The 13,182-nt window shown below is 40.9% G+C and overlaps 1 protein-coding gene across 1 annotated transcript; it reads right to left on the reverse strand.

The window, feature by feature from the left end:
- Positions 1–3,754: 3,754 nt before the first annotated feature.
- zdhhc21 (zDHHC palmitoyltransferase 21) lies at positions 3,755–11,166 on the reverse strand. Its single transcript, XM_080023456.1, has 8 exons — positions 11,113–11,166; positions 9,849–10,007; positions 9,505–9,603; positions 9,253–9,364; positions 6,125–6,263; positions 5,776–5,892; positions 4,296–4,339; positions 3,755–3,893 (listed from the first exon to the last, which is right to left on the reverse strand). Exons 2-8 carry the CDS (start codon positions 10,000–10,002, stop codon positions 3,761–3,763), a joined length of 798 nt encoding a protein of 265 aa, XP_079879582.1. The 5' UTR covers positions 10,003–10,007; positions 11,113–11,166; the 3' UTR covers positions 3,755–3,760.
- Between the last annotated feature and the right edge of the window lie 2,016 nt (positions 11,167–13,182).

Below are 13,182 nucleotides of genomic sequence, written 5' to 3' on the forward strand. Positions count from 1 at the left end.
CTCAAGAAAATGTTTATTACGTTACGATTTTAATGAGGAAACCAGGGGGAATATCACAGGTTTTCAATGAATGTGTACTTTTCAAGGACTTTTGTACACCTGTATCTTGGTAATTGGTCTCACGAGCAACAGGTAAAACCCCCATCCCCACACACACTCAGGAGAGGAGACCTTGCTGTCCATCTGCTCCGGGGCTTGTTCTATCCAGACCTCTCTCCACAATAAACTCAACTCCACTGTCTGTGTCTCTGTGTCGGAGGGCCCTGAATACACCACTTGGGTGGTGTAAAAGTATGCTGTAGTTGAGAAAAAGTATGCTGTAGGTTGACAGTAGGCTGCAGTGCTCGATCCTTGTTTCTCGAAACAAAACCAATAAAAATAATGTTTTTATTGCAGATTTTATTTTCCGACGTTAACATGAAACAAAAAAATCCCCACCGTGCGGTGTCCCTGTGCAGTGTCAGCAGCGAACGTCAGAACAAACTTTTAAATTACGCCTCGTAGAGCTACGAGTGAAATTTGTTCAGAAACAGATTTTGGTGGACTGATAAGGTGAAATCAGTTTAAGTTACGGAGTACATACGAGTACTCCTCACTTAACAATCGAGTTATGTTCCTAGGACCAGGTCGTTAGGCGAATTGGTTGATAAGCGAGGACCCGTGTTATTTCACGGTAAGGGTGCGTGGCCATTGCGAACGTTAGTGTAGTGAATACTGACAACTGCAGGAACGACACTGAGAACGGTGATGAGATGAGATGTACGTATATAGTGTATAAAGGGTGATGCGATGAGATGCTTGGCGCTTGGACGCCGCGCAAGCAGTGCGCACGCCGCGGTATTGTACGCAGCGTACAATACAAATTGGTCAGAGAGCTGGTTGTCAGTCTGGACGGTCGTTGAACAGGTAGGTAGGTCTTCAAGTGAATGACTACCTGTACAACGAAACCCGGAAATTAAGCTCAAACCCCATTGACTCCCAGAACTGGGGGCCTCAGGAGGGAGGCACCACCCCGCAGAAGCAGAGCGTCCTGGAACAGGATGGATTTAGAGGCATAATAGAATGGCTAGAATGCAAAAGAAAGTCTGAGTGGTATTTTCAGCAAAAAAAACTTTAAGACATGTCTTGGGGACCTCAGAGACCTACAGTATATTTACTTGTTGAGAAGGAGTATAATAGGTCCCCTTTAAGGTAATCAGTTGCCTTTCATTTAAGTAATTTCAACTTATCTAGACTTACAGCGTGTGTGTGTGTGTGTGTGTGTGTGTGTGTGTGTGTGTGTGTATATATACACACACAATAAAAGTCAAGACAATAATAATATCAAAAAGTAGCAGCTGTAATGATTTGTGTTTACATCAGAAGTTGATATAAATCTGCCTGATTAGGGCTTCCGTTAAAAAGCAAAATAGACAAAATTAAAACAGCCAAAAAAATTGTACAAAACAAAAAACAAATTGACTTCGGCCACATGTAAAGCATAAAGGGCGCCGCTACAATGACGGTTTAAGTGTTAGATGTGGTATTATGGTACGAAACGTCCCGTGGTCTTTGGCAAATATGACAACCAAGGTGACTTTCGGCTGTGGAGATGAAAATAAAAATAAAATTCAAAAACATTTAAAAGTGGTAGAAAATACCAGGCTGGAGACAGGCACTTTAAACCAATTGGATGCTGGGATATTTCCACCATATGGCCAGCGCTCACCTCCTTTGCCTGCCAAGTCCCATCCAGAGCGACCGTATGTTTGTTCTAATACACACAAAATCAAAACCTACCATCCCCCATGCGTCCTGTCCAGTAAAATCATAACAATTACAATATTATGGTAATATTCGCTCAGTGTAATTGACTGTCTGTGGGTGATTCCACGTTTTGGGTGCCATTACATTTACAAATATGCATGTTAAAAGTTTAACAGATTTATAAAAATAAACACTATAACTAAACTTTACCTTGAAAATTTATCATTGAAATCCTTCAGAAATCGGATTATTGCTGCATTACTGTGTGAATCCATTTCATACCTCACGCTTGAAACATCTTCTTTGTGAGTATTAGAGATTATGAAACATTTAGGGTTGAGTGTAAGACTATGGGACTTAGCTTCAATGTTGAAAAATGATTAAAAATAAAGGTCAAATTTAAACATTACATGGGCCAATGGCACCCAAATCGTGGAATCACCCCTGTGTGTGTGCGGGGGGGATGGGTGATTTACCTGTATCTTGCTCTGATGACCAACAGGCGTGCGGCCACCCTGATCCCGGCGGCTTAAACCACACCACCCCCACACCGCAACCGCCATCTAAAACGACTGGATTAACAAAACTGTTAAATTTATCCTAAATCACAGTCCACGATTGCCAAGCATGTACTATATATATTATATACAGTATACACATTTATAATAAAATTACTAACTTGACCACTTGGAACCTAGAGTTGAAAGCAGCTGCAGGTTATGATGCCAGGCTGCCAGAACCTGTCAATAGCTTTTTGTATGTTTCACGAGAAAATAACGTGTTATATCTTAAAACCTACTGCTGTTCGAAGCCTAAGGAAGATTGTGTGTGAGCTTGTGAGTCCTTCGGGATTTCTGACACAATCTCAGGATGCAATATAACATATCTTAATAACATTTTCCAATAATCCCCCCCCCCCCCCCGCAAAAAAAAAGAATTATATCACATACTGTACAATAATTATTTGGGCTGACACAGCATATTTGGCTTTAAGAATGTAAATAAAATGGGTATGCAAACTTGTTTTGTTAAACTCTTCTATTGTATATTGCCATTTTTATATTGTAGTTACTTGTTAGTTGTATTGCATATTGCCAATTTAATTTTAAAAAATTATTTATTTTTTGTGTACTGTCAATCTTTCTACTTTTTTAGGCTCATAACATTTTGGCATTTTTTGGATTCTTTTTTCTTTATTATTATTGCCTAATGTTTTGATGTGTGCTGCTGTAAACACCATAATCCCCTCCTTAGTAGAATCCATTAGTGTCACCAAAGAAACATAAAACATACATACAACATAAAATGATTATCAATACACAGTGCAAGTGCCAGATTGCCTTCACTATTCACCCCCCCGCCCCCGCCCTGAAAAACATGATCTTCATAGCAACTCTCATTGTTAACTTCCCATAACAAAAGTAACATGTTATCCATTTACTGTGTGAAATAGATGAAATACAAGTTATATAGAAAAAAAATCTCACCGCCCATACATGACAACAAAAAAAAAGTACAAATAAAAATCACATAAATAATTTAAAAAAGACCAAAGGCACAAAACATGATGATAAAATTGATTTTGTGTGTTTCCCCTTAATGGACACACTGGAGTTAACGTGGCTCTGAAGGTTAAAGGTCAGTAGCGAAAGCTCGTTTCTATCAAAGTAACCTGAGAGGGTTCCCTAATCTGCCGCCGGCTTTTTCCCGGTGAAGCTTCCCGTTGTTGCCATGACGACCTCCTGTGACAAGCGCTTCCCAGAGTCACAGTGGCGATTACGACGTGTGGATATAGACGTCACAAAGTTCAGATAACAAGAGGGGAAGGCATTAAAAACAAAAAAACCCAACAAAAAAAACAAACAAAAAAAAGAAACAACAGTATCCCTTGGTAAAGCGGTGCCATCGCCCAGCTCCCGCGGCTTAAAAAGGCGAGCGGATGTACGCTTGGAGTGCTGTGTTGCAGTCGTGTATTCTTTCCTCCTCCACCTCCTCCTCGATTCTTCTTCCCTCCCTACACGTGGATGCGGTAGTGGGGGCCGGCGGGGAGCGGTCGGCGGCTCCGTAGCGGGACGAACCACAGGACTTTCCAGCGCGTGCCAAACACCTCTGACAGCGCCCACTGCCAGGATCTCTTTGTACCAGTGCTGCGAGGGAACATTAAAAGGAAGAAGCAAAAATGTTAATTAAAGTAAGGAAAACAGATGGCGGCTTAAAGGCCATCTCCACTATATTAAGATATATATATATATATATATATATATATATATATATTTTTTTTTTTTATATGGCACTCCCTGCGGCAATAAATCGAAGTACATTTCAACTGATTTTAGTTCACACTGGAGGAATAGAATAGAAGAGTCCTCAAGCTCCAAACTTTTCATGAAGTGCTCGCTATGATTTGCTCTCCGTTATTGACAAAACCCCCACAAAAGTCAACGCTAATAGTCCGGATGAGAGTGTGGTTGGTTCATACGACGGGAAAATGGCTAATGATGGCTGATGATGGCTGATGATGGCTGATGATGAGATGATGAGCTACTCACATTTCATTTGATGACAGAGACATTTTCTCAAGCGTGGTCGTGTCCTGTTTCAGAGAAAATGAAAAAAGGAATCTCGGTTGGTAGAAAGCAACAGTGGTTTGCGCATTATATTCTACAATGGATCTGTGATGGGGACCGCGGGTGGACAATCCCGGGTCCAGAAAGTCCAACCTATACTTATGTCACTTAACAGTTTATTGCATTATATCATGTTAACGTGTCACACGTCATTCAGACCAAATTCCTGCCACTTCTACTTCTTCTGTTTATGTTCTAACCTCAGGCTACCTCAGCCGCCTCAATTGAACTCCAAACTAGAGAAAAAGATGAAAGTCTGTTTCAGGGAGGACAGATGAGACGCTTGGAAAGTATTTACGACTCCCTGATTGTGGCCACATGTATAAGGTCACCCCGTGATTAAGTGGTCTGTGAATGTAAATCACACTCTAGAGAGACGAATGCTGTCGTACCTGCCCTAAAGCGGCCTTCATTAAAGTGGTAATCCATAAGAATATTTTGTCAAATATCATATTTGATACTTTTTTTTTTGGCTGGCACGACTTAGGAAGCACCCTTTCAATGTATTTGCGCCAAGCATGTGCTCCATATATTTCCATTGTTGGTGGCGGGGGTCCGCCTTAACTGGCAGGAATGCAAAGGTTGGCCACACACTAGAACTGAAAGGCAAAACATGGAGAATGTGATAAAGCACAATAGCCAAAACAGAAAAAAAAAAAAAAAAAAAAAAAACACAACAACTTCTGGGACCCAATGTAAAGTAATATTCAGTGTAATGCACCCAACACAGAGAATCTCATGGATTGCCACTTAAATGTATTTGGATGATGCCGATACTGTTGACACCTCCAACTCTGAGGACACACTCCAATACTGTGTGAACTAGTGGAACTATGTGGGTGTCATCTTAGACCACAAACAACAGATATTCGGAACAAACTGTCGTTGAGTGCACGCTAAATGAGGGTCAAGGCTGTTTTTTCGACGAACAAACAGAAGAGTGAACACAAATCTGTCAGCGCTCGATGCGCTCAGCGCCTGTTTCACCGAGTCAGCGTTGACCTTCACATTTAACAGCTTGGTGCGGCTCCCCAAACACATTGGACACAGGATTTAAGTCCGAGACGGTGATACCGTGGAGCAGTGGAGGAAGACAGCAAAGGACCATCAAAGAATTTATGAGAAGTGCATAATCAATAAAGTACAATGCATAATGGATCTTCCATTCCAAGCGTTAAATCATCACTTTTTGGCCAAGGTTGAGGGCTGAACAGCTTATTACTGAGAGGCAAAGAGCACTGAATGGCAAAAACGTCCCAGTGTGGGAAAAATACGTTTGTCAATTCCATATTTCTTCTTTAAAGTTCACTTTCAGTTGTTTAAATGTAGTTGCAACCATTGACAGGAAAAGCTAATTTAAGGAGAACATACAGGACTTGGAAGTCTTTTAGTTTCGACTCACTGAGAGGATGCCAGCCACCTGGGTGTAGAAGAGGCTGCTCATGCCGCCAAACATCGCCAGGCCCATCAGCGCCGAAACCCGCAGGAGGGCCAGCTCGTGTCGGGCTGTGAACCTCTCCTGGCAGAGGTAAACAGGAGCTTATTGGCAGAATCCGTGTGTCGAAAACAGTAGCACACAACTAATACTGTTTAAGGACTCAAACAAATGTAGTACATTCAATTAATATGCAATCTCAGGAAGAACATCCCATACACAAGTCGATCATTCAGTATCCAGATATCTACACAGAATGTATAATGTGTATAAAGTAGAGTTGATTGAGTTCTCAGACCTATAAGTACTTCTGTACCTGGTCTTGCCCCGTCAGAGGCAGGAAGTAGTAGTACTGGCTGAAGTCCAGGACCAGGGTGAACAGACTGAGCACCTGAGTGTAGAAGCAGAGCTGCAGGAAGAGCCAGTGGTTGTCCTCTCCCACACAGTTATTGATCCTGATCAACGGGAAATTCATGTAAGAATGGGAGCGTCCAACTGACAAAAGAGCTGACTGAATCCAACTTTGAACAATTTAGGAGTTGTAACAACTTTGTAATGCAATAAAAGGTTTGCTTGCAACTGCTGTATCTGACACAAAGTAGTATCCTGTGATAAACTGTCGTTGGACGGCGGAAATGTTTGTCGTCAAGTTGGTTATTTTGTATTTGGCCAGGTAACGTTGCATGACAGACATTGTAATGGTTACTGTAACATCCACTTTAGGTTGCATTGCGTCATTGTTGTTTTTTTCATCCGATTTTTATTTTTTACTTTAAAGTATATCTTGTTCATGTTCCATCTTACCAAACACTGACAGATGCAGCCATCAGGAGCAATTAGGGGTTAAGTGTCTTGCTCAAGGACACTACAGCATGCTAGCAGGAGGAGCCTGGGATCGAACCAGCAACCGTCTAGAAATCTAGATTACTAGAGGACCAGCTGTACCTCCTGAGCTACCATCCCCGGATAATAAAATTATGACGTATTCACGTAGATTCACGAAAGCAGTCTAATTTACGTAATTTTATTTGTTGGGTTGAGTTTTTTTACTTTGATTACATTTTCAGTAAGTTACGTTTCCATGAAATACGAAAAACATTGGGGTATTTCTGTGAGTGAGTACCATTGCACGGCTTTAGTGGTTGAGTGGACGCGGTGACAAATGTTTAAGGACTACTTTTTATTGTATTTTTCATTAACCAGGTAAGAATTTATATATACACTCTCTCCCAGTCCCAAAACACAATAGGCCTAGGGCTTGTGGGATGGGTGGGGTGCGAGCTATGTGGGTGGGGATGTGGCGGGCGGCTGCCATCTTCCCTGTCACGCTCCTGCCCCAGCATGCTTCTCGTCCGTCCCGAAATTTTAGTCACACTCATATTAGCTTAGAACACATACACTCACACACCAATCCTACTCCGAACAACACTCTTGTAGTTGTAGTTCCAGTTTTCCTGGACCTAATTAACTGTTTTTTCAATACATGTTGTCGTCCAATGTTTATGTTTTCGTGTAAATGTTGTTTGGTTCTATGTTTATTTGTCTCACCTGTGGTGATTCTCCCCCTCTTGGAGTAATGATCAGTTGTTTATAGACCCAAACATTGTAACTAGTTCTCCAAAGAGGGGGGTTGGTGGTGGTTCTCTATAACCAAAACTGTGCTCTTGTCATCCTACAGGTCGTCCACAGGACAGAGTTATTGCAGCAGTTCTTGATGATTTAAGAATGAATAAAGAGTTGCATTGCAGCTTGAGAACTTGAACTCCACTTGCAGACTAACTCTGTCCTGGATGAAATGGCGTACAAATACTCTGTGTTGTTTGCCCAGCATGCTGACAGCAAAGGTTACATTTTTTATTATTATTTATATTTTTTAAACAAACAAATAAAAAAATAAAAAAATAAATAAACAAAGAAATACATAAATGAATGAATGAATGAATAAATTAATAAATAAATATACACGTAATATACTCGATAGTTTGTTAACTTCTACACACTACAGAGTGACCAAGTCCACGCCGCACACTGGACATGGTCCAACTGGACATTCACAACTGGAATCTGTACATTTATAATAAATAATAAGATGACGTCATAAAGCGTCTTACTGTCAATCTCATCTAATTTATTTTAGAACGACAAGTGTGACGTGCCAGTTAACCAAGACCAACTGAATAAGTTATTCGGTTTTTCACACATATCTACTCAGTATGTGGATCAATGTGGATCACATTTAAACCACAAGATAAATGTGACATAGCTGTTTAAACAACACCTCAACCGTGTTCGTAGGTTATGTGACATATTTCAGCGTGAAATGCATTGGCTCGTCTCTGAAATATTGATGAAACTTTGGTCAGTTTTTCACAAATATCTGCTCTGTATGTGGATCGATTTGGATGAAACCTCAACCGCGGGATGTTCGTGAGAGCCCGGTTCAAACAAAACCGTGTTCGTGTGTTATGCCAAAGTTGGTGTTCCAGATAGTTTTAGGCTTCAAAATTCCACAGAAATACCACAGTTTTTCGTATTTCATGGAAAAGTAACTTATTGAAAATGTAAGTGAAAATGGAAGTTACGTAAGTTTGACTGCTATTGTAAACCTCCGTAAAGGTGTTAACCTATGTAAATAGGTCATAATTGAGACACACGAGACCCAACGTCCCTGAGACTGCAGATGTACCTTACCTTCTTTGGGAGGTAAGTTAAAACGATGACATGATTTTGTTTCAAGTAAAAATATGTGTTTTTAGTTCAAAGACAGAAAGTGCTCAGTATTGACAAGTTCTTCCATAATAATTCTAATGGGAAATGAATCTTAAAGTTCCATAAATGGTGTCTGCATTACAATATAGGCAAGTAATCTATTAAACTGAATTTTCCAATTATAGATTATTAACCGAAAAAATACAATAAAGTAGTAATTACAACTAACATGTATTATATTTATAAAATAAAATGTATTTATTATTATTGTTATTAAAAATAATTACAAAGTTTGTTTTCATTATTGTTTCAGATGCTGAAAAATAGCCGAAACTCTAAGACGATATAGAAGCCATTGTCCAAAAATTCAGTCCTCAAGATCAGTCACAATATTAAAAAAAAATGTAAATACTGTACATGTTACTCCACAACATAACTCCACGATGTTTGTTAGTTTAGAAAATTGTGATGCATTGCATCCAAAAACTGTAACACGTACCTAAAACGAATAAACTGGTCCCCATGTATTGCTACCTGCAGCTATATTTATTATGAGTACCAATCAGAGTAGTAGTTTATATATATATATATATATATATATATATATATATATATATATATATATATTTTTTTTTTAAACATACCACTAGTTACTAGTACCACCATAGCATTGCTACACATTGTTATTGTAAGTTTGGTAATGTTCTTTAATTTCACAAACACTTGCAGCCTTACCAAGGGCAGTGGTGGTCCATTCTGCGAACACAGTGACCGCAGCGACTGCAGTGGTGGGACCTTTTGGGTCTCATTAAGTTGCATTTGTTACACAGCTCCCACTGCGCTCGCTCTGTTACGGAGAGAGGACACAAATCATCAGTCTCTCATCAATCTCCCTGTAATTCTGGGACAAAACCAACAAACCAAAATGGCGGGGATATAGCGGATGATAATATAGCGGGCTTCGGCTCAAGTGTCTGGGTACCGTACCAGAGTAAGGTATGTTGGGGTCTGTGGGGAGACGGCCGGGATCGGCTGTGGAAGCTCTGAGCAGGGCGAGCACGCAAAGGGCTGATGCCACGTAATAACCTGGAGATTAACACAAATTAAGAGTAATTTAGTTTGTGATCCACATGTGTTGGAGACAATACTACTGAAGCTAGAGTTTCCCGACTGTGTTTACATGGAAGTCGTTGTTTTCCTGAGCAACGCATTTGGACACAAGTTTGTCCTATTTACGTATTGCTTGCTCTCCCGTGGCATGAAACTAACGCCCACAATGAAAAACAGTGTCGTTATCCTACTTGACGGGAGGGGGGGGATGGTGTACTTACAAACAACTAGTGCCCACGGGATGTGTCCTTCTTTGTAGTGGGGAAGAAGCACGAGGTGAGGCACAAAGAGAGTGTTATAGAGCCAGATCCCAAACACCACGCTGACGCACAGCCATCCCATAGGGTCCACCACAAAGTGCGGCCGAAGCTTCATCCTTCCTGTTTTTTTCAGATAGATAGATAGATAGATAGATAGATAGATAGATAGATAGATAGACATCGACCCAGGAAAATAACCTGGAATTAATAACTTTACGAAAGTTATTGATCGGTACAAGATAGGTCATCTTTCAAATTGATGATAGATAGATAGATAGATAGATAGATAGATAGATAGATAGATAGATAGATAGATAGATAGATAGATAGATATTTAAAAAAAAAAACAATAAACCCCTGTATCAAATTCTCACTCACAAGTGAAAAGTTGGAAACTGTGCAATGTTGCATACATATGTAGAATAAAATTCAGGCCCGGATAAGACACCCATATTGAAAGAAAGACAACTTTAATTAATCTATAAATGACTCCACAAATGGCTGCCAATACACCCGTGCCACACATTTAAAAACTGCTCGATTCAAATGTAGACCTTGTTATAAAAGATGTCATGTCTCTGTTTATACTATTGATTTAGACTTTATTTGTTGAGGATTAGAGAGATCTGACGCAACTGTTCAACCCTCTTAATAGGTGTGTGTGTGTATTAGTGTGGGTATATATATATATGTGGATTGTATTTATAGTAGTCATAATAACACAGGCCTTTAGTCAATATATATATTTGACTAGGTTAATGGTTGTGTTAAATATTGTGTGTGTAACATAAATAAAGTAGTGTGTAAATAGTTGCCTAATACAATACTGGCTCAAGGCCTGTGTTATTATTATTACTATGATTACAATCCACACATATATACATATATATATATATACCCACATGAACACACACACACCTACCAAGAGGGTTGGACAGTTGCGTATGATCTCTATCATCCTCAACAAATACAGACTAAATCAATAGTAAAAATAGAGACATGACAGGTTTTATAACAACAGATACCCTGTATACCGGTGATATACTACTAGTCGAAACATGATGGGCGTGGCTCGAGTCTGCCCCCAAGGTTGGTTGCGTACGTTATTAACGTCAGCTTTATAACGGGTGTAAACCCCAACCTCCGCGACCAGAATCGATTATTCCCCGGGGAGGGCGGGGAGGCGGGGGGGGAAAAACAATTAAAAATCAACGTGAATACATACGTACGCAATGGTGGTTGCCCTCATTCAAAGACAACACCGGCGGTGGAGCACTTCCTGGTCCGAGCCTCGGTGGGACGGACCACGCGCGGCGCGGCGGCGGCGGCGGTGTGGACTGGCATGCGCTTTAGACAAAAGTTTAAATAAAACACAAAACAAAAACGTTGCACGACTATGTATTTTTATTACACGTTTTTATTTTTATTTTTGTATATTTTATATGTATATTTTTTTCCAGAACATGTCAACGTTAACGACATTAAACGAGTCAACTGGGGAACGAGATAAAAAAAAAATATATATATATATATATATATATATATATATATATTAAAAAATAATACGATGTATAAAGTGAGAATATACAAATATGACAATACGAAGTAGATGAAAATACTGACAAACGGCCCCTACCTGCCCACTCCTGCTGCCGACCGGCACGTGGCCAATCGCAACTCTTCCGTTATTATCTAAAAAAAAAAATAATAATAATAATAATAATAATCACTCAGAGTTATAATTGTATTCTTCTGAGAATAATAAAGCAAGCGTTTACAGACTTTCGCCTCATTTCATGTTTTGTTTTGTTTCGCTTAATGGTAGTTTCCCCGTGGGGGGGGGGGGGGGGGGGTGTGGGAGTGGAGGGGTCGTGAACGTGAAACATCCGCGTTTCCGCTTCCGCTCTTATTGTGACGCTCGTTCCCGCCGCGAGTTGTTTTGTGAACGTGGACGGTGACGCCTGTCGGCCCGCGGTAGTCAAAACAAGCGTCCGATCCGCCATCGCATGCTTCCAATCTGCTATGGGCGCGGTAAAACACGTGGGGCTTCTTCCGATATCCGCGTTCAATTTTCCAAGCGCTGCGATAAGCCGACATGCATTTGTGATTCGTGTCGGTATGCTCACGTAAAAGGTTTAGCCTAAATGTGCTGCCCGCTGAGCGCATACTCCTGCGCTGTCTCAAGCCATTCAAAGGACTTGACGACTCATCGTGTCGTTTCTGGGGAATAAAGGGCGAAAGTTGTCGCCCAACTGTATTTATCGACAGTTTTCTATTTCGAAAACGTCTTTCAGAGGGTGCAGATAGACTTGTGCCCCGTGAGGTGACCGTTAATCCGATGGATCCTCTTTCCGATTGTGGGCTCAATATCACCTCGACTCTTCAAGTGCCATAAATTCCGTTTTTATTATCCGTCGATTCTTTGTCCGTCCGTCTATTATAGAGATAGGCGAGGCTTATATTTTTATATTTGAATTGGGGAACCAGACCAACCTGAGAGCTCATCGTTTATTTGCTCTGGCAGATCCGTCTCAATTCAAAATTCTAACAATCACCGTCGATCTAATAGGGGGCGAGCTTGAGACGACGCAGAGCCGTTGATGCACCTTACCAAGATGGGTGCCGCCGACGTGGAACGGTCTGTTGAATCCGCTATCGCCAATGCGGGACCTTACTAAGATGGCTGCCGCTGATGTGGAACGGTCTGTTGAATCCGCCACCGCGGCAGTATTAAACAAAATGGAGACTTCATTGGACTTTCATCCAAAACTTTCTCTGAAAGGCTTGCTCAGCGCAAAGTCACACGTTTCGTTGCTCTGATTTTGTCTATCCAACGCTCTGGTTGGTTGTAGGTATAGCCAGTACTCTGATTGGTTGTAATTCTACCCAATTCTCTGATTGGTTGTTGGTTTATCCGACGCTCTGATTGGTTGTAGGTCAATCCGACGCTCTGATTGGTTGAGGTCTATCCAATGCTCTGATTGGTTGTAGGCCTATCCAACACTGAAGGTCTATCCAGTGCTCCGATTGGTTGTAGGTCTATCCAGTGCTCTGATTGGTTGTAGGTCTATCCAGTGCTCTGATTGGTTCTAGGTCTATCCAACGCTCTGATTAGTTCTAGGTCTATCTAATGCTCTGATTGGTTGTAGGCCTTCCCAACACTGTAGGTCTATCCAGTGTTCTGATTGGTTCTAGGTCTATCCAACGCTCTGATTGGTTGTAGGTCTATCCAGTGCTCTGATTGGATTAATGCTCCAACCCTCTGATTGGTTGTAGGTCTATCCAATGCTCTTAT

This window comes from Zeus faber, assembly GCF_960531495.2.
Source record: "Zeus faber genome assembly, chromosome: 22".
NCBI classification, from domain to species: domain Eukaryota; kingdom Metazoa; phylum Chordata; class Actinopteri; order Zeiformes; family Zeidae; genus Zeus; species Zeus faber.

Excerpts from the sequence above, each read along its gene's own strand:
- zdhhc21 (XM_080023456.1), bottom strand. The coding sequence starts at position 10,002 with ATGAAGCTTCGGCCGCACTTTGTGGTGGACCCTATGGGATGGCTGTGC. Across the intron at positions 6,264-9,252 it reads ATGGACCACCACTGCCCTTG|GATCAATAACTGTGTGGGAG; the intron begins GTAAGGCTGCAA and ends CCCGTTGATCAG. Across the intron at positions 5,893-6,124 it reads CTCTGACGGGGCAAGACCAG|GAGAGGTTCACAGCCCGACA; the intron begins GTACAGAAGTAC and ends TACCTCTGCCAG.